This window comes from Gorilla gorilla, chromosome 13, assembly GCF_029281585.2.
Source record: "Gorilla gorilla gorilla isolate KB3781 chromosome 13, NHGRI_mGorGor1-v2.1_pri, whole genome shotgun sequence".
NCBI lineage: Eukaryota > Metazoa > Chordata > Mammalia > Primates > Hominidae > Gorilla > Gorilla gorilla.
Genome location: NC_073237.2, coordinates 121,824,398 through 121,846,719, shown reverse-complemented (window position 1 = coordinate 121,846,719; position 22,322 = coordinate 121,824,398). Strand labels below are relative to the sequence as shown.

At 42.5% G+C, this 22,322-nt stretch overlaps 1 protein-coding gene across 7 annotated transcripts in view; it reads left to right on the top strand.

The window, feature by feature from the left end:
• The window catches only part of MAPKAP1 (MAPK associated protein 1), a 265,377-nt gene that overhangs the window by 232,095 nt on the left and 10,960 nt on the right, over positions 1-22,322 (top strand). For all 7 annotated transcript variants that reach the window (XM_019033883.4, XM_055351923.2, XM_063697026.1 and 4 more), the window contains one exon: positions 4,217-4,354. In XM_019033883.4, the coding sequence (XP_018889428.1) occupies positions 4,217-4,354 (138 nt within the window). The remainder of the gene's footprint in view (positions 1-4,216; positions 4,355-22,322) is intronic.

Below are 22,322 nucleotides of genomic sequence, written 5' to 3'. Positions count from 1 at the left end.
GCAGAAAGAACAGGGACTTGAGACCCAGGCAGCTCTGGGTTTGGACAGTGGCTGTTCCACTTAGATGCTCCCTGACCTAGGCAAGCACCTTCCCCTCTCCTGGGATATGTTATATGAAACATTTAGCACAGTTCTTGCAGAATAGTGTAGTGGCTGAGGGGACACATTCTGGAACCAGACTTCCTGAGTTCAAATTGCAGCTTTGCCACTTCTGAGCTGGGTGATCTTGGGCAAGTTACTTGACCTCACTGTGTTTCTGTTTCCTCGTCAGTAGAGTAGGATGAACATACTAGCCAACTTCATGAGGTTATTAAGAGATTTGAGTCCATGCACACAGTGGATTTCTAACCATGCTGGCACATTGTTGATGGCAGTTAATGTTAGCTGTTATGTTAATACTGGAGGTGCTCAGTGAATGGTGTCTATAACTGGTGTCATGCCTGTTGGGCCTAAGGAGAAAATTGTACTGAATGATCGCTGGTGCCCGAGCCTGCCGCAGCAGAAACGGCAGTGAGCCTACCAGGGTTGCACCTTTGCTCTTGGCCTAGGCCTTTGCCTTATGGAGTCTGAGCTACAGGGACCGTGTGTGCAGCAGCCCTCTTCTCCTGGTGCTCTGCTCACAGGGAGACAGTGCTGCTTCTGCTCACAACCCACTCACTTCCCTTAGCATAGAGAAGTGGCAGTGACAAGTGGGGTACTACTCAACCTCCGCACTTGCAACCCCACTAGCCTGGCTTCCACAACCTCTTCCCCCACCCCTCATCACCTCGGCGATGCCCCAGGAACCTCTCTGACTCCCTTCTCCCTCACACCCTGTGTGCAGCCATTTGCCTACTCCTAACTCTTTTGTCTTTAATATGCTCATCCCCACTGCACCCCAGCCGCGACTGTCCCTGCCCCTGGCCTGGGCTGTGGCGCCTGCTTCCTCACTGATCTCCCCTCCACCAAGCCAACTCCTCCTTGTAACCAAGAAGACTACCGAGGGCTCCGAAGCCAAAGACAGAGAGGCCTCTGTTTGCCTCCAGGCTGGATTCTGGGCCTCCTTTCTCTTTTCTGCAGTAGGTGTTCACTCTTCCCGGGGGTGCTCAGGAAGAGGGCTCCTCCCGTGGACTGCCTCAGGCTGAGTGCTGACACATGGCGGCAGGAGCAGATAGGGTGCTGCGGTGCTGCCTGCGCTGCCTTAAGAAGCTGAGACTCACACAAGTATTAAGAGGGTAAGATTATTTAATGTACAAAAGGATTTTTCCCATCAGGAAAGATTCCCCTACAGGTTCCTTTAAATAGTGACTCCTCTAGGCAGGCAAGTGTTTTACAGATCATTAACTACTTGACTGAAAGCCTACAGGGCAGAGAAACTTAAAACTAAAGTGTTGGGAGCCCCTGCCAATTACAGATCAATCTAAAATGAAGATAAAGTAGCTCTGGAACTAGAAGTCAGTGGGAAAATGTGATTCAATTCAGAAAAAAAAAAATCTGATTCACATGCAACTTTTTTGGAACACACCAACTGTTTAAATGATATTCCACCTGTCTGCCCATCTTGAGCCTATTGCATTCATCTCCTACATCTTCATCCCCAAGCCCCGGTCTTGGGGTGCCCCTCTGTGAACGGTAACTGCACAATAGCCCCAGGAAAGGACGTCATTGGGAAAGTGTTCTGTGGCTGTGCAGAGCTTAGGCAATTGATGCAGAGATACTGCTGGTAATGGATGAACTATACGGTAACAATTTGCAGATAAAAATAATAGAAGTTAAAGTGTACTTTACATGATAAAAGAAAGATGAAAGAGGACGAGAGTCTGTTACATCTGAGATGGTTACAAAAGTCCTGCTTTGTGAAGTAGGCTCTGTTGAAAAGATTGATGCAATGGGGAGTGACCTTGGCTTGGAGCAGGAGCTGGTGATGTATGTATGAGCATCCCTCTGCTAAATGGACCCAGATTTGTAGCACTAATATACATGGGAGCCCAGAACCAAACTCAGTACGGCAATAAATCAACAGCCACTTTGGGTGTCATTTCTGGTTTATATTCCACTATTGTTCTATCACTTTAATTCATGTCACTATCATCTTTTCATCTGGAACAGTTTTATATAATTTTCCAGTGGAGTTACCTGACAAATCCTATCAAATTAACAAGGTACATTAACAGTATTGACTGACTACAGCTTCAAGAGTTGCAGGGGCATAGAACAAAATTTTAAAACCATGTCTCTGGTGATGATATTTTTCCGCATTCTTTCTGAGAAAAGAATGTGGAGCACGGTTTATTTTCACATAAGAGATACGCACATTTATTCTGCTCCGCTCATTTTGACTTTTATAAATGTCAAAATAAGAAGAAGGGGAACACACACGTGCGCGCGCACACACACACACACACACACACACACCCCCGACAACCATGGCTTCAGTACTTCAGGGAACTATAGAAATGTCCAGATCTTTAACAATTAATGACCAAATTGGAGGCAAGAGTGTAACTGGGTAGTTGTAATCTATTTTAACTGAAATGTAATAAAATTGGTCTTCTGATACATTCTCACCCTCCTGAAATCATCTAGACCTGAACTTCCAGAGTCAGCTGGACTTACGACATTATGCCTAATTGAAATATGGTGTTCCTGAAATAGGTCTATGACAAATTCCAGCGTTCGATTAGTAAAAATACCAGTGGTTCATCTCTACCAAAGACCACACGTACTGACCAGGGTACAGCAGCCATCTCTGCATTGTCTCCCGTGGAGGCAGCAGAGGAGCCTCGACTGTAGTCTGTCTGCACACATTCTTCTTCTGCCTTTGTCTAGCTGGTATTCGGGATTTATTTATTCATAAACTAAAATATAAATGAATGGAGCGTGTAGCAGACCTAATCAGTAGGATTTTGTTTGTATTTGTTTTTTTAATTTTAAATTTGCTGTCAGACTGTGGTTGGGGCGTGTGTGTGTTTTATTTTGGGGGGAGGTTAATTGAACTGTTTCTTTTATCTGCTGCTGCTTTTGGCTTACTAAGTTTTCTCACATTTTGTTCAAAAATTTGAGTGTGATTCGTAGGATGAAATATGTTAACTATGTCTTTTCTGTTTCACTTTGTACATTTGGTTATTTTAATTATTTCTTATATCTTCATTTTGCTTTTTTTCACTTTGACCCTGACCTTTAAACTATGGCCTAAAGATTAATTACTTTTAAGGTTCCATATGGGGCCCACTATAGAAGGCATGTTAAAGGTTTTTGTCTCACTTCATGAACAGATTCCTTAATTTTCAGCGAAAGAGGAAAAAGAGCACATCTAGCCTAGGTGGTGTGCGGCGAGCTGAGCGTGTACTCCTCTGCAGTACTGGGAAAGCGGTTGCTGTGCATTTCCACACTTATTCCAGGGCCCCTCTCATACCTGGCATTACCTTTGTTCTGCAAACACCTTTATTCCCGGTCACTGTACGACATGTTGTCTTTTAAGCTCTGAAAATAAAATCTGAAGTGCCAGTATTGAACATTCTGGATTCCTGTTATAAAGTCTTTGTTGCGTAAAGCTCACACCCAGTGCCGAGTCTCGCCCTCAGCAGGGGGGCAATGACCTCTGCAGCCTGAAGCCAGGCTCCAAGACTTGAACTTGGAAGGTTTTATGTAAGGAAGTCTCTCGTGACTTCCCTTAAATATAGGTTGGATAATTATTTAGTGTCACAGAAAGGAAGAGTTATTTTATTCTTTTTAGTGTATAAAGTTGTTTTCAGATCAGAAGCTGTTCATTGGTAGCTTAGCTGTTTAAACATAGGGATGTTACAGATTTATCTGTCCACCCCAGATCTTCTTAAATGAGAACAACAACTCAGAGCACCAATCAAAACTGTTTTTTAAATAAACCTGATAGTTATTTCATTACATATAGAGATAATGTAAGGCTGTAAATAGCCTCTCTGTGTTGGATCCATGTTATATCTAAGAAGGCTTGTTTCTTAATACCTTCTCATATAGTTTGGGGGGGTTCCCCCACCCTCAACTCACCCACCCAGGAAACCAGACTGTGCAACTTGTGTGTGCCATTTGGAGTGTCCGTATGTTTGTCTCAGGAAGCCCGTGGCATTCCCCAAAGCCCTAAGAAAGAACTCACGTTCATGCAATTTCAGATTTATAAAACGGGTCAAATGATTGCCCTGAAATCACTTACACCTTCTACTTCTTGTGGTTTCTTTTGTGTCCTCACCTTGGCTTACAGGTATCTCTGGAGACAAAGTAGAGATAGACCCTGTTACGAATCAGAAAGCCAGCACTAAGTTTTGGATTAAGCAGAAACCCATCTCAATCGATTCCGACCTGCTCTGTGCCTGTGACCTTGCTGAAGAAAAAAGCCCCAGTGAGTAGTCCCTTTTATTTATGTCTCCTTTCTCTCTTTCCCCTCTCTTCTCTTCTGTGTGCTGGGTGCCAGGAGAATATATTGCCACCGTGTCCTTTTTTCCTTGGGTCTGTTTTAATTCATTACCAGAAATTTCTTTTAATCAAACGGGATTGTATTATGGTGCCCAGAGCCTGACATGTGCCCCCATCCTGTTCGGTCTTGATGGCAGCAGAGAACTTCGCAGCCCACCTCCTGACCTCAGCAGCCCAGCTCCGGGAGCTGGGGGCACAGGGCCAGATTTCTGCTGGGAATTTGCACTCACCAGAGCCCTCATTTCCCTTTGGGCTCCTTCCCCTTCCCATTTGGGGGACTTGACCAGTCAGACCTGGACCTGCCTTCCTTCCCTGTGAGATGGAGGGAAGTTGGGGATTTCCCAAGGCGGCGAACGCCTAGATTTAGATATATCCATCATGCCGGAAGTGTCAGCACCCCCTAGATTATTGGCAGCTGCATGACCTACCAGCTCATGATTAAACTCTTGCCTGGTCCTACAGAAGAGATCTCTGCTGGGTTGGCATTCCTCCGCTTAAATTATCAAAGTAGATACAGTCCAGTTATGTATTTTGGCATATTATACTTTTGCAGTTAAGTAATTGGGTGTAGCATTTAGATTAATCACTTAATCATTTTTAGGACTCCAATCCTATCAAGGGGCAAAAAGGGCACATAGATCACACTGAAATTCCTCTGTGAAAGAAAAAAATTTAAACTATATAAGAGTTTGTTAGTTGCCTAGAGAATGCTATAAGATAATGGTTCTCAAAGTCTGGTACAGACAAGCATTATCTGCAAAGCCTGTTAAATGCAGTTACCTAGGGCCCACCCTAGTAGATTGTGATTCGGTAACTTGGGAGTATAGACTGAGCATCTAATTTTTATTAATCCCGTGTCCAACATTCACTAAATTTGAGAACAGATGTTATAAGGAATTACTTACTCAAAAGGAACAATAAGAAATGTAAAGGCCAGCAAGTGTTTATAATACGATTCAAGTTTTTGAGATAAGACTGACTAAACAGGGGCTGACGGGGGCTGATAGACTGGGCACATGCCACATTGCTTCGTTTATGGGTGGGTGTTTAATTTTTTGTCAAACTCTGCTGGACTGTGTGTTCAACTCATTCGCCTACAGCTTGGCAAAAAGGGAGAACTTAGGGGGACACGGGGAAGGAGGAAGGCCACCCCACTCCCTTCCTGCCATTCCTGTCATCCCAGCGAGGCCTCCAACCCTGCAAAAGGCTGTGAGAAAAGTGCCTGCTGCTGGGGTCCTTGCCTCAAGGTTGCTGGATTCCCTCTGCCTTTGGATAAACATCTGCTTCCTAATCCCGCTCACTTCAGCTTGTCGGCCAATAAACATGTCATTGTTCTAGCATCTTTCTCTCCAAGAACTGAGGATGCTTTGAACAGTAACATTTTATAAATTCTCCATGTCTCTGAGAAATGAAAGGCAATCACTTCTGTGTTGCATAAAGGGATAAGCTAGAGTGGAAGGGTTAGAGAAAGAACTAGATGCAGGATTCAGGTTTTTTCCTTAACAAAGAGGCTCACTGCACCAGTAAAACACTGCCTAAGTCCCTGTCCCCTATGGCAGTGCTTTTTAAGCCGTGTTCCTCAGAACTCTAGCATCTCAGAGAGACCTCAGGGGTACGGGGTGGGTGGTGGGGGAAGGTTGGGCATAAGGCCTCCCGTTGAACCAAAGGAACTCTACTTAGTTGTAGACACAAAGTCTTGCTATGTTGCCCAGGCTGTTCTTGAGCTCCTGGCCTCAGGCCATCCTCCTGCCTCAGTCCCCCAAAGTACTAGGATTACAGACATGAGCCACCACTCTCAGCCAGAAAAAAAATTTGAAATGGCTTACAGAATAAAATGCAGACCAGCATAGCCTTTGCAGACATTGGCAAGCAGCTGACACGCTAGCCTCATAGCCCATAGTTTCCCATCTCACATTTGGGCTGTGGTCACTGTAACTACTTGCACACGATGCATTCTGTGCTGTTCCCACTGCCTGGAATACGCCTTTCGAACCTGACCCCCTCTCTAACTTACAAACATTTCCACATCCCCGTACTCAGCCTGCTCATTTTTCAAGACCCAGCTCCAGTGTCAGGCTCTCTGTGTTCACTTTGCCCCCCAGGAGTTTGCACATGCCTCTAGGAATACCCCTTTGTGCTGTACTTATCCATTGGAGGCCCACCCATCCCTCCCACCTCCATCTCCATACTGAACTAACTGACCCAAGAACTGGCTTCCGTGTCCTCACTCCCTAGCACGGAGCCTGCAGAGTTGTCCTCACTGAATGTTTGTTAACTGAAAACTGAACTTACTGAAGCCAGAATTTAGAATCCAAAAGTTATTCCACATAATTTATGTTGTAAAGTGCCCAAAGATGTATTAAATGAATCGGCTTGATGCTGTGTGTTTTATGATTTCCAGTATCTTCATCAAATTAATTCAGTGCCTCAATCTAACAAGTTCATCCTCAGACCATAGAATTAATCTGTGGGACGTCTTCTGTTTCTTTATTATTTAAAGGATTAATGGTAACCCTTTTTATCTTTTGTGTCTGTTGAACCTTAGAAAAAAGTTATTTTAACATCACTAAAGAAATGAAAGTCACTGTATTTCATAAGTTTAGCCTGTGATTTTTATCAGCATAGTGATGTATGTTTGTAGCTGAGTTTACATCAAAAATTATTCTTGGGGCCTTCTTGAATGAATTATGGCAAAGAGAGAAAGTCTAGAAGTAGATAAGGTTTTTGATTTCTGCAATATATTTCCTTTTTCATGTTTTTATCTCTGGTAACACAAGTGTCTTGCCGAAGACTGGAACGTGTGACCAACTGGAATAATTTAGTTGTGAAAACAGAGCAGACATGTTATTAAACAGCTTTCTTTACAAAAAGACATTAAGTGTAGGGAGGATAATGAAGTTGTACCCAGTCTTACTTGAGACATGTTTGTCAGAATTTTGAACAGAAAAGAAATGGTTTTTAAACCTTCGACTGTGGCCAGTTTGCAGTGTTTATTGAGAAAGCCGCTGTCAAACCATTAATTTGGTCGTCATAAGGCATAGAACTCAAGTTTAATTGATGCCATATCCAAAAAGTGTGTGAATAGCTGACTTGGCAAAGAGACTGAGCATTTGAGCGGCTGCAGGGAAATACATAATTACACATATTGCGGGACCGGAGAGACCCAGGCTCAGAAGCTGCGCTTCGTAAACAACAGTTCTGTGGCTCTCTTTCCATTCCCCTCGACTTCTCCCTCTTAGGCTGGGGTCCCAGAGGGAAGATTTATTGCTCTGTCCCTGTGAGTGTTTAAGGACTTGAACTTAATGGCTAAATAGATACATGCCTAAAAAATTGTACATATAAATATGAATTCTTAAAAGAGTTATTTGAGAAAATCTGTGTATCACAAGCCTTGAGAAATTAAGAATTAAATCCTGTCTTTCTAGATTTAAGGAGAAAAAAAAACATGCTGCCGTTATTATTCAAATTAGTGATTCCCTCTGTCAGATTTTGCTATTTTGAAAGACGTCATAAGCCCCTAAAAGGTGAATTGATTTTAATTTATTACAACTGGTCAAGGATGTATACAACACATACAAGAGGAGAATGTTTCCGTATCAGAAACTACCATGTTTAAATTTTCTTAGGGAAATAATTTTCCATCCTTATATACCTCTAGATACAGGCCTTTTTTTTTTTTTTTTTTTAATATATGAGACAGGGTCTCACTGTGTTGCCCAGGCTGGGCTCAAACTCCTGGGCTCAAGTGATCCTCCCGCCTCAACCCACCAAATAGCTGGGACTACAGGCATGCGCCACCATGACCAGTTCTAGACACAGGCTTTGAATGCTGTGGCTCTCTTTTTAAGCGCTGGCCTCACATTCCTACCCTGAAACAAAAGCAAGGGACCTTTCTGTGAAGCTGGTACCCATCAGAGACACTCAGGCTGTATTTCAGAACCAGACTCAGCCATGCCAGATCTGGTTTCATCATAAGAAGGTTGTGCAGGTTTAGAGTCTTTAAAGGAAGCAGCCTATCATTAAGAAATCAGATTTAAACCTTAATAAAGTAGCTGTCATCTTTATAGCTGAAAAGAGCGCTGTATCTCAATTAAGCATAGATCATATAAAATCTTAAGGAAGCAACATAATAGAGGTAACCTGATTACATTCTCTTGCAATAGTATAATTCAAAGGAAATCTGATTCTGTTCATGCTGGTTATGTTAGGGGATTTCTTGTTTTGTTTTGCTTTTTGTCCAGAACACCATTTGGATGCAAGATAGGAACTCTTTGGGGTTAAGAGTTAACCACAACTGCAGGAGACTGGTAAACCCTAGTGACTAGAACCTGCTGGATATTTGAAATGAGATTCAGTTAAGGCTATGAGTTAAATGAGCTGGGCTTATTGGTGACCTACCACTTAAGTGAATCTTTCTTTTCATAAGTACTTGAGAAGATCTGTAAAGTAGTGTATTTAATTTACTAATTAAATTAAAGCTACTGAATAATGATTTGTCCACATTGATTTAGCTTAAATAGAAAAGATCAGCATTGTTATGATCTTCAGCAACCTTAATGGCCAAGCCAGTTAGACACAAAGGCCTCTTGTGTTTTATAGGTCAGAAGGACATAGGTAAGTCCAGGCTGTAATTGAATTGCCTGCACTGCACCCTGCAGTCGCAGATTTCCTTTGCCTTCCCGTTCCATTGTTGCACTGGGGCTTAAGAGAATGTTAACGCGGTAATAGGCACAGGGCCTTCCCCATTATACGTCTTGCTATCGAGCGGTTCTGCATGACTAGTTAAAGAAGATGGCAAGAAGATTAATGAAAGCAAGGCTAATACAGAAGGGGGTACTTTTGCAAGACTTCTACCGAGGAGATATTAGAGCTGAACCAGAGCTTGGCTTTTTCTTTATCCTGTGACCTTTGAACCTGCCTTACTGTTGAGAGCTGCCAGGGAAGTCGACATTTTGATTGATGTTGGTACACGAGTCAGTCTTTCCCATTGAATTCCACATCTGTACGAAAATAGCTTTTCCAGCAGAATTCATACTGGCTAGAAGTGATAGCCAAATTGATGGCTGAAATGCTTGTATGTAGTTTTCAGTTAAACTAAGGGTATTTGATGGTTTAATTCAGTATCCAGTTTTCCTAGATTATACAAATTCACTTACATGTTTTTAATGGGTTCATCAACCCATAGTGAAAGACCAGTATTAAGAATGTTCATAGGTTTGCAAATAGCTCCAAACAGGCTTTATGAAGAGTAAAAGCAGTCAGTCATTAAACAAACCCTGAGGGCTCAGGGAAACTGACTTCAAGGTTTATGTAAACAAAGCAAAGCTGGTTTTTGGAAAGCTATAGATGGGCTGGTCTGAAATCTCACCTCTGCATCCCACCTTAGCCCCAGTTCAGAGGCTGTCTTAATCCACCCAGGTGCTGGGTTCCCTAAACTGGCATTCCAGCTGCAAGGGATTGTCATGGGCCACTTATAAGACAGCCTTGTGAAGATACAAACTTCTTCATATGTTCTCACTGATTTTGTTACTTGTTTGTAGAGCTGCAGGCCTTGCATGTATATGTGTGGCTGAATGTGCCAGTATGTGCATTCCTCACCCCCAGCCCACCCCCAACAAAGGAGAGCAGGGAGACTGTGGCTGAAGGATTCATGCTTGTTACTGAAATCACCCTGGGCACACCCCAGCCTATCCATCGGATCCTCGCCACCTGATTTCTTTCTCCCTATTTGACATGGGTAGTTCTAGCAGAGAACACACGCATGTGCGCTCTTGCTCGCTCATGTGCTCTCTCTCTTTCTCATGTGATAGGCATTCTAGTTCCTAAGGGAGGAGATACCCAGGAATTTTGTCATATTCTTGAGATGCTCTCATGAAATGTGTGAAAGAGGAATGAGGATGACTTTAGTTACCTTTGGATGAAAGAGCTACAGCCCCAAGGTGGACGGGTGGATATCCACAGCCCTGCTGGTGCACTGAGGGCCCAGTAGGTGAGGCACCTGCAGTTATACTCCAGTATAACTGGAGCTGCAGCCCAGGAAGGCAACAGCCTTTCCTCAGGCTCTGTCCACTCCCGGGAGATCCAGGCACTCCCGACGTTAGGTGGACACGTTATGTTGTGTTTTTATTCTCTAACAAGGACTTATTTCTTAAGTTCCAGATCAAATACAGTAAGTACTGCCTGATTACAGAACACAACGGACTCTCACATATTAATGCCCCAGTTATTGAATTGCCTTTTCGTAAGAGTACTCTGGAGCGCAATCAGGAGCAGGCAGTGCCTCATCCTTTTAACAGATATGTTTCCTAGCCCTATTAAAAGGGGTCTTCATCTATCCTGTCAAAGGAAGTCTGCTGGGGTTTTTTAGTTTAATTACACTATCCAATTAAAACTCCTTGCTGCATTTGGATGCACCTCTCCTTGGGCCTGAGTGGATATGACATTTACAAGGCTCGCCTTTCAAGCAGACAATAGTGTGATTGATGAGGTGCACATTCAATGAAGGAGGGGAGTGCCTGTGGAAGTGCTGCTTAGTGCATTTTGATTTATTTCTCATCTCCTTCCAAAACAAGGGAGTGCCGGGGAGATGGGTTTAGGCAACCAGAGGGACCACCACAATTTTTCCAAGCATGTGGGAGGGAGAGACTTAGAGTGCACCACAGGATAAAGGTGGAGAAAAACCGTAAGCAGACGGCCAGCTTGAGTCATCTAATGCTGAACTGTCTTCTTAGGTTCTCTGACCCAGTTTGGTTTCCAGTAACCTCAAGCCACAATCTGCTGTTAAACAGGCAAATCACTGTGCTTTCAGGGAACAGTTTGGCAGAGTTGGATAGCATTGACCAGGTCCCTGAGAACTCAGCCAGGCCAACGTGTGTCCCATTGACTGACCTGGTCATCATGAGCTGACATCTGACTTGTGCTCTAGGCATGCCTATTTATTTACACTCCCTGCTTCCTCCAGAAATCCAGCAGCTTCTGTCCAGTCATCACCAGTGCTTGATGACTTTTTCTAATTCTGCCTAGGCACAATGAGATTTAAAAGTGCCTCTGGAATTTGGAATCAGCCAAGAGCAAGTGTGGCTCTTCAAAAAGGGGTATGGGAGCACAGTGGAGAACTTCTCACAGTTGTAGTGACAAGGGAAACCCAACATCTTACTCTTAAACTGTTGCTATTGACCCTCAGTGTATGATAGATGGTACCAACGTGCTTGTCTCTGTAGTTCCTAGAAAAAAAGTGTTTTGATACAGTGGGCCCTAGAAGGAGCAACGCTCTGAATTTCGGAGTCAGAAGATTCTCCTCTGACCCCCAGATAGTTGGTAAGAAGAGCACACCTCCCATATTCGTCATCAGGCACTAGAGTTGCTCATAGGGGACGTTATGTGTATGTTTACAGAATGTGTAAGAATGTCTACGAGGAAAATTGGCTGGTGCTGAGATAGTGAGTTTTCTTACATTTTCTGTAAATTTTCTTCATTTTTCCCTTGGACGTATTAATAAACAAGAAAGAAAATTTGTGTTGATTGGAATATTGATATTTGTTAGAGTAGAAAACATTTTGAGGGTATCAACTTTTTTTTTTTTCTGCTGGGAGAAGCCTCCTTTTTGCTATTAAGTTTTCACTTAATTGCTGACTTGGGCTTTATGGACCCATTGTAACAAAACAATTGCCTAGGTAAAATGAAAAATTTCTGTACATTTGCGTTTTCCTAGATTTTGATTACCATTTTCTCAAATTCATTCTTTCTTGATTTTAATATCAGAAGAGATCCTAATTGAGAAGAGGGTAAGGGCAGGGGCTGTTCCCTACTGAAAAATTCTGTGTGAAAGATTTCTCAGCTGGATAAATGATGGGGATAATCTGTTTTCCCTTGCCTCCTGCCAAGCTCCAAATTGTGTTTTCATAATAAATAAGTGGAGAGCTTAGATTTTAAGTTACTCTCTTAGACATGGAAAAAGTAAGCCATAGTTTCATTAAAATCAAAGTGTGTATTGCTTATAAGACTCCATATGCAACTTCCAGCACATGGTAACTGCTACCAGATTAGCCTTTCTATCGTAAGTGATGAGAAAACTGAACAAAATATAAAAACCACTTTTGGACATTAGAAAATATGCAGTTCAGGACTGTGATCCCTGAGAGAAAGGTAACAAAAGAGGTGAGACTGATGACCACCTCAGCTTTTCTCCAGATTTTCGCAGGAAGAGAGAATCCAAGGAAAGTATGGCAGTCTCACTGAGCTGGAAGACAGAGATAAGAGATGGAGGAGTCTAAAGCAACTGAACTTTGCAGAATAGAGTATGGAAGGGAGAAAGAGCTCTAGAAAGAGCCCCTTGAATCTTTCACTGTATACTAAACTATGCATGCCTGCAGTGGGACCTTACAAGGCTGGGCAAGCAACTACTGGGGAGCTAGAAACTACAGTTCTGGCTAACCAGAGTGGAGCATCCAGGGCATTTAGTAGTGATTCCAGGAAGGCCGTATCTTAGAAATAGGACTAAATTAGCCATAGACTAAAGACTGCTCTAATCCTTGCCAAAACCTTAAAAGGAATCTTGAAAGGATCAAACTGATCCACAAGTAAATTAGCTTCTACTAGAACAAAGCCCAATACTCTGTAAAGGACAGCACAATGCAGACACCTACAGTGTAATATTGATAGTGTCCAGCATTGGCTTAAAAATTACTAGACATGCAAAGAAGCAGGAACATGTGTCTCATAACCAAGGAAACAATCAATCAATAAAATAGAACCAGAAGAGTCAGAGGTGATAGAATTCACAGAGAAGTACCTTAAAATAGCTATTATAAATATGTTCAGGGACTTAAAAGAAGAACTCAAAAAGAAGAAAAATTAAAACTTAAGAAGAACCAAATGAAAATTCCAGAGCTGAGAAATACAATACCTGAATCAAAAAATTCACTAAATGGGCCGGGCACAGTGGCTCATGCCTATAATCCCAGTACTTTGGGAGGCCAAGGTGGGTAGATCACCTGAGGTCAGGAGTTCAAGACCAGCCTGGCCAACATGGTGAAAGCCTGTCTCTACTAAAAATGCAAAAATTAGCCAGGCATGGTGGCTTATGCCTGTAATCCCAGCTACTTGTGAGGCTGAGGCAGGAGAATCGCTTGAACCCAGGAGGCAGAGGTTGCAGTGAACCAGGATCGTGCCACTGTACTCCAGCCTGGACAGCAGAGTGAGACTCTGTCTCAAAAAAAAAAAAAAAAAATCACTAAATGGGAGCAGATTAGTATGATGATGAAAAAAGATCAGTGCATTACTTATCTATTGCCACAAAACAAATTGCCCCAAAACATAGTGGCTTAAAACAGCAGTAACATTTACTGTCTTTACAGTTTGGTGGGTCAGGTATCCCACAGCTTAACTGAGTCCTCTGGCTTGGGGTCTCTCAAAAGGCTGCAGTCAAGACATCAGCTGGGACTGCAGTCATCTCAGGGTTTCATTCAGACAAGGTCTTCCAAGCTCACTGAGTGGTTGGTGGCAGAGTTTACTTCCTTGGGAACACCCTCAGTTTTCCAAAGAGAAGCTTACATGATGGAGCTGGCTTCATCCAAGTAAGCAAGAGTGAGAGAGTGCTAGCAAGGAATAAGTTACAGTCTTCTATAACTTATTCACAGAAGTGACATCCCAACGCTTCTGCTGTATTATTCGTTAGAAGCAAGTCGCTACGTCCAGGCCACAAACAAGACAAGGGCATTACACAAGGGCATGAAAAGCAGAAGGTAGGATCATTGGGAGCCATTTCAGAATCTGCCACAATCAGTGAACTCTATGACAGAACAATAGAAACTATTCAAGGCACAGAGAAAAAATGGATGAAGAAATTAGAGCCTTTGGAGTCATAGCAAGTGTTCTAACATATATGTAATTGTAGTCTTGGTGATGGAGGGGAAAAACTGTTCCAGATTTGATTTCAAATATCAAACCAGCAATCTTGGAAGCCCAATGAAAGCTAAGCATGATAAATATAAAGAAAACCACACCAAGGCACATTATAATCAAACTGCTGAGAACCAGCGATAAAGAGAAAAATCTTAAAAGCAGCCGAAGAAAAAAGACATATTACGTAGAGAAACCAAGATAAGAATAGTTGCTGACTTCTCATTAGAAATAATGCAATCCAGAAGACAATGGAATGATGCCTCTAAAATGCTAAAAGAAAAAAATCTGTCAACTTAGAATCCTATATTCAGTGAAAATATCCTTCAGAAAGGAAGGTGAAATAATGACATTTCAGGCAATCAAAAAATGAAATAATTTGTCGCCACTAAACCTTATACTATGAGAAGTGAAAGGCTGGAGGGTAAAAATACCAGAAGGAAACCCAAATCTGCACAGAGAACTAAGAACACTCAAAATATCAGTTACCAACGATATGGAATGAACCAAGAAAAAGGGAAGGAGCAAGAGAGACCTTTTCCAGCAGGAATTGGCAAACTGTGGCCCACAGGTCAAATCCAGCCCACTACCTGTTTTTGTATGGCCTATCAGGCAAGAATGGATTTTACAGATAAACATTTGCAATTGATGTGATGATAGAGAACACTAATTTTGGATCCATTTAAGTGAAATGTTATTCCCTCAACCAAAGGAAAAAAAAAAAAACTACACTTCTTAATAGATCTGTATTACCCAAAAATATGTTCGATGATTACATTTTGAATTTTGTCAATAAAAAATGTGAAATTTTTTTTCTCTCTTCTTGTGTATCTACAAAGTATCGTCAATTTTATCTCTTGGTCCATAAAACCTAAAGCATTTACTATCTGGCCCTTTATAGGAAAAGTTTGCTTGTCTGAGAGTGGAGGTGAAAAAGGAAGCAAGGGGAACCTCCCCCATCAGATAGTGTTCCAAGTCCTTTTTACACATTATTTAATCTTGGAACAACTCTGTGAGGTTGTGTCTACACTTATTATATAATTCTAAGATTGTTGGACGACTTCTTAGGGTTATGTAATCCTAACAACTTGTGAGACAGATAATATTCCCATTTTATCAATGAGTTAACTGGGGCTCAGAGAAGCTACATAACTTGTCCAAAGTTATCTGTAAATGGAACAGAGGTCCACAGTCTTCCCTCTGCCACTGACACAAAGCCAAGGCACTTAAATGTCTATGTTTTCTCATTTTTTTATTTTTGTTTTTTGGGGTTTTTAAAATTATTATTAAAATAGAGATGGGGGTCTCACTGTGTTGACCAGGCTGGCCTTGAACTCCTAGCCTCAAGCAGTTCTCTCATCTTGGCCTCCCAAAGTGCTGGGATTACAGGCATGAGCCACTGCACCCAGCCAACATCTGTGCTTTCCTGAAGGAAGAATAACCCTAGCCCCAACTCAGAGTGTATGAAGTCTTATTTTTTAAACAAATTTCATCCTTGCTTGGTTATCTGGTTTCTCTTCCTAAAGGATATTAAATGCAGAATATTAAAAGAGGGAGAGAGAATGACAGAACTGAAATAATAAAGACAGTGGGAAGTGAAAGCTAACAAGAGTTGACCAAAAATAAAACTGAACGAAAACTATTAAAGAGCATTCCAAAAACTCAGTAAACAGTGTAGTATGGAGCAATTTTGTGGCACAACATAGAGCCTTTTGCAACCCTGGGAGAATCATGATGTTCAGTACTTATACAGAAAAAAGTGATAAAACAGTATTTTCTTTTCCTTATACTCTAATGCAGAAGGAAGGTGTATAATATGGAATTTTAATGCTTAAAATGGAAAAAGGCTTTTTGCACAAAGGTTACCCTAGCTCTCCACTCCAGTGATTCTGGATAGATGAGGTTTCATTTGTAGTAATTTAGCCTCCCATAGAGTACTTGCAAACTCAAGCTTGTCATAGACTTTAAGTCCCTCCAAGGAGGAAATTCCCGGATGCAGAACTTGTTTCTTATGTACTTCTCTAAGAGCTGAAGAATAAACCTCAACCAATACTTGGTTATTGAAATGCAATGTGGTATTTTACTAGAACAACTTACACATGAATTGAAGCGTCAAAAGGCCCTCATAAGCCATTGTTCTTAATTTATTTCCTGAAGTACATGGAAGCATTTCTGCTGCATTCAGAAGTAGGGTACTTGTCTCAAGGAATAGCACTTGTTTAATTATTTGAATTGCAAGCTGAACCAGTTGTTTGTTTCATGGAACATTATTATAACTTCAAAGAACAACTGACAAACTATGGTTATTCAAATGAATATTGGGCAGACCTTTTCTTGAAAATGAAGGAAGTGAGTCTGTCACTTCAAGGAGAACAAGTGATAGTATTTATTGCCAGTGATGAAGTTCAAACTTTCAGGTGAAAATCAGAGTTTTGGGAAATTTCCATCACTGAGCTAGGCTTCTCATTGCTTAAAGACTTTTCCGATATCAGTAGTGATATTAATGAATGTGATTTTTTTTCGATATTGTCAAATGAAATATGTCAACATTTGGAAAATCTGCATAACTCAGTGAACCAATATTTTCCAGACTACTGCATGATGTTACAAAAGCAGGCAAGGGGAAAGATTCAAAATGTAAAACAGACCAATAGATTTTAATGTAACAGAATACAAAAAAGTTTATTAATGACGTTTATATTCCACATTGCAACTAATCTTTAAGAAAATACCATTTATCAAGTTCAGTGTAGTATCAAAGAGGAATATTTACAAAGAAGAGCATTAAAATATGCCTCACTTTTCCAAAAACATATCTGCGTGAGGCTGGCTTTTCATTTACTTTAACCAAAACTATATCACAGCAGATCAAATGCAGAATCAGATTGGATAATCCAGCTGTTTTCTGTTCAACCAAATGTTAAAGAGATTTCAAAACATAAAATAGGCTGGTACGGAGGCTCACGCCTGTAATCCCAACACTTTGAGAGGCCGAGGCAGATGGATCATCTGAGGTCAGGAGCACGAGACCAGCCTTGCCAGCATGGCGAAACTCCATCTCTACTGTCTCTACTAAAAATACAAAAATTAGCCAGGCCTGGTGTTGCACCCCTGTAGCCCAGCTGCTCAGAAGTCTGAGGCAGGAGAATTGCTTGAACCCAGGAGGTGGAGGTTGCAGTGAGTCAAGATCATGCCACTGCACTCTAGCCTGGGCAACAGAGTGAGACTCTGTCTCAGAAAATAAATAAATAAATAAATAATGCCACTCTTATTTAACTTTGGGGAAATATAAGGGTTTTTCCATTTTAAAATATGTTAATTTGTAATGGGTATATTATTTTAATGAATTAATATATATTTTTAAATGTCTCAGTTTTAATTTCATTTATTTTCTTTTTCTGTTTGTTTGTTTGTTTTTGAGACAGAGTCCCGCTGTGTTACCCACGCTGGAGTACAGTGGCCAGTGACATGATTCCGCCTTACTGCAACCTCCACTTCCCAGGTTCAAAATTCTCATGCCTCAGCCTCCCAGCCCAGCCTCAGGCACACACCACCACACCCGGCTAGTTTTTGTATTTTTAGTAGAGACAGGGTTTCTCCATGTTGGCCAGGCTGGTCTCGAACTCCTGGCCTCCCAAAGTGCTGGCATTACAGGCGTGAGCCACCACACCTGGCCGAATTTCTAACACAGTAAATGTTGATAGGTATAATCCACATAAGCTTTTTGGACTCCTCAATAGTGTTTAAGAGTATTAAGGGCTTCTGAGACCAAAAAGTTTGAGAACTGCTGATCTAGGGTCTTGAAAATCATCTTCTGAAGCTTGGACTTTATTCTGAGGATGATAGGAAAAGAAGCACTGCAGAGTTTTAAGTAGGGGGTCCAGATGGTATGTTTTAAAAGAATGACTCCTGGCCAGGCGTGGTGGCTCACGGCTGTCATCCCAGCACTTTGAGAGGCCTAGGTGTGCAGATCACTTGAGGCCAGGAGTTCGAGACTAGCCTAGCCAACATGGCAAAACCCCATCTCTACTAAAATTTCAAAAATTAGCTGGGCGTGGTGGCGTACGCCTGTAATCCCAGCTACTTGGGAGGCTGAGGTGGGAGGATCACTCAAACTCAGGAGACAGAGATTGCAGTGAGCCCAGATTGCACCACTGCACTCCAGCTGAGTGACAGAGGAAGACTCTGTCTCAAAAAAACGGGCTGGTGCGGTGGCTCATGCCTGTAATCCCAGCACTTAAGGAGGCCAAGGCGGGCAGATCACCCAAAGTCAGGAGTTCAAGACCAGCCTGACCAACATGGCGAAACCCCGTCTCTACTAAAAATACAAAAATTAGCCTGGCGTGGTGGCAGGCGCCTGTAATCCCAGCTACTCTGGAGGCTGAGGCAGGAGAATGGCTTGAACTTGGGAGGCGGAGGTTGCAGTGAGCTGAGATCGCGCCACTGCGCTCCACCCTGGGGGATAGAGCGAGACTCTGCCTCAAAAAAAAAAAAAAAAAAAAAAAACTCCTGTGAGTAGATGTTTGAATCTGCAGAAGACATGATCAAAAGAAGGAAAACCAGAGAAAAAGCAATAGATGATCAGGACCTGGGTGAGGGCTGTGGTCCCAGGATAGAGAGGGACGGAAGATAAACATGTGAAAACTAGGAGACCAAATGCCCGGTACTTGGTGCGTGGTGAAGCCTCCAGTTGTGCCACCACAACTGCCAATTTAAGGGGAGATGCTGACGTCTGTTCTGGGCATGCTGCACTGGGGGCCAAGTGGAGGTGGCAGCTGTACCCACTGGTCAGCTCTGAAACTCTGGAGAAAGGTATAGGCCACATAGCTGCTTCAGGATCACCAACATGTGAGTAGTAGCTAAAACCCAAGGGCAAACCCGACACAGGAAAAACGTAGTTAGAGGAGGTGCTGATCAAGGCTAGAACTCAGGAAGACCGTTGCTTAAGGGACAGGTGGAGGTCCAGAAGATCACAAAGGAAATGTGAGAAACAGATGACTGGAGACATGGACCCAAGAATCAGGTGACCGTGCCTCCAGGGAAGCCAGGACTTTAAGAAGTGTCGAAAACAGCTGAGAAATCTCTACTGGATCTGTCGACATTGAGGGCATAGTGACCTTAGCAAGAATGTTTTCGATACATGAGAGGAAGGAGGGAAATCACATTGCCATGGGAGTTTTTATACTTAGAGATTTAATTATGTTTACAGGAAGGAGCCAAAGAGAGAGAGAGAGTGAGTTTGAGAATCCAGGCAGAAATGTAAGTAGGTCAGGCACATCCCCGGCTCTAGAGGTCAAAGAGGTCATTACTATGGTTGCCCAGGCCGCTGCCCACGCAGGAGTGCTTGGGAAGGAGCACTCCCTTTTGCCAGTTGAATTACCTTGAGCTGAAGCTCCCTGTAGGCAGCTCAGAACTGTTGCTTACAGTGGAGAGGAGACCCAACCAGGAGGGAGTTTTCAGCCCAGAGACCAAAGAACCCCAGTCCAGCATTTCCTACTAGGACCTACGGAAAGATACAGCTTTGCCTAAAACAATGTGTGTTCCCATCAGTTTCCCCCAAGAAATCCAGTGAGAATGTTCCCCTCTTAGGCCAGAGGGCCCAGAGGACATCAGACCTTGGAAACTCAGTTTTCAAAAAGTATCCATGCCTGATGTAAAGGAATTGAGAAAGAATCCCAAGCCTCACAGCTGTTCTTTGTAGCCTTATTTATAGTACTGGCAATTTTATAAGTAACCCAGAAGCCCAACAGAGATAGCAACATGACCCATAGCTACATCTACTGGTTGGAATAAAATGCAGCCATTGAAAACGGTGGTTATAGAAATTGTCGCAACAGGGAAAGGGGTATGGTAAAATGTTAAACTAAGCTCAACTTCTAGTATACAATCTGATTACAACTGTGAAAACAGGCGAGAATGGTTAGGAAAGAGATTGTGAATGTCATTGTGCTAGTGTTGGGATTTTGGGGTGGGGTGTGGAGGTTCTCCTCTGTCTTCTAAATTTCTAGTATTTTTAATAAGGAAAAGAAACAGGTTTATTTTTATATTTTTGGCAAGTGGTGACACCTGGGGGTTTAGGCAAAGGTGGGCTGCAGGCTCATTCTGGCAGCTCCAGCTCTGACCAGTCATGGCCAGCCACAGTCAGTACTGTCAGGTTGTGTTAGAAGAGACCCTCCCTTGAGACTTTTCCTAAGGCAGATGGAAAGTAAAAAAAAAATGATAGCTGGGCATGGTGGCGGGTACCTGTAATCCCAGCTACTCAGGAGGCTGAGGCAGGAGAATCGCTTGAACCCAGCAGGCAGAGGTTGCAGTGAACCGAGATGTCACCACTGCACTCCAGCCTGGGTGACAGAGTGAGACTCCATCTCAAAAAAAAAAGAGCAAAAATTGAAAATCAAAAAAAGACCCTCCTTTCAGTTGATTTGCAGTGGAAGTCTGGGAGCACCTCTTTTAGCAGGGTTGTGAGTGCTGTTCCTGTATGTTTAAGCCATCCCATCTCATGACCACAGCAGCCTTTCCAACATGGCCACGCCCCCTGAACTGGCAGGAAGAACCTGTTTTTTCAGCACAGCCTCCTGTTTTAGTTAGAATCCATAATACAGAAGATGAATTAAAGCACAAAAGCTGGACGTCTCCACTTCTGACATTTGTGCCACTAATTAGTTTCTGCTTGGTATTAAATTCCATCTTCTCTGTCTTACTTTGAAAAACTTACATAAGTGTAAATACAGTTCTACATATCCAGATTTTCACTTCAGTACTCACGAGTGGAGGTACAGTTTCAGTATCTGCCCTGAGCATGTGACCAGTGCTTAGATGCCACATTTATACCCTCTTATATTGCATTTTATTTACATAGCACTATAAAAGCAAATCTGCTCAAAGGAGGCTCAGTTAAAAATGCAATCTTCAAAGCAATGAGCATTTTATCATCAAATACCAGTTCCATCATAGTTAAATGAATGACCACCTCCCAGCTATATGCAGGGATGTATGTGACATATAAAAGATCACTGACAGATGCTGTCCCCTCCTTTACAGCCAGGCAAACCTTGGAAGGGACGGTGCCTTGCCAAGGTCCCACAGCTGAAACATGGCAGAGCTAGGATTTCATCCTAATTCTAACTTCAGGAATTATGCTTTTTTTCCTCTGTGTCTCAGGCTTTTGTTAAACCTTAATTTAAATAGAATTTAACAATTAATGCAAAATAATTTGAGCTGATTGGAATATTAAACTTTGCATTTTTTTAAAGTCATACTAATACATAACTTTTTCTTAGCTGATTTTTTTTTTTTTTTTTTTTTTTTTTTGAGACGGAGTCTCACTCTGTCACCCAGGCCGGAGTGCTGTGGCACAATCTCGGCTCACTGCAACCTCCGCCTCCTGGGTTCAAGCAATTCTCCTGCCTCAGCCTCCCAAGTAGCTGGGATTCCGGGTGTGTGCCTCCATGCCCAGCTAATTTTTGTATTTTTAGTAGAGACAGGGTTTCACAGTGTTGGCAAGGCTGGTCTCGAACTCCTAACCTCAGGTGATCCATCCACCTTGGCCTCCCAAAGTGCTGGGATTACAGGCTTAAGCCACTGCGCCCAGCATCTCAGCTATTTTTTACAACTAGTGTCTCAGCTATGTTTTACAAAGACAGCTTGCTCCTGTGACTTAACCCTGTTCCTATGAAAACCGCTGGCGGTCTTAGAATTTTCAAAGGTAACTTGCCTACCTCTGATTCCCTCTAATGCCCCAGGACAGATGCCTGGTGGGCTGCAGCTGAGGAGGTCATTGGCCCCCTCTTCCTCTTCTACCTGAGATGAACTGTGAGGTGTCTGAGGCTGATCGTATCTGATAACAGGTGTTCTTTTGTTCAGTCAGTATTGAAGTATGGGCAGTTCCTTCTTCCCAGACACCTATGGTGGAAATTTACTATGTGGCATAAATTACTCATGTTTATTGGCAGATTCATTTCCAGCAAGAGGTCAATGAATTGTTACACTTTAAT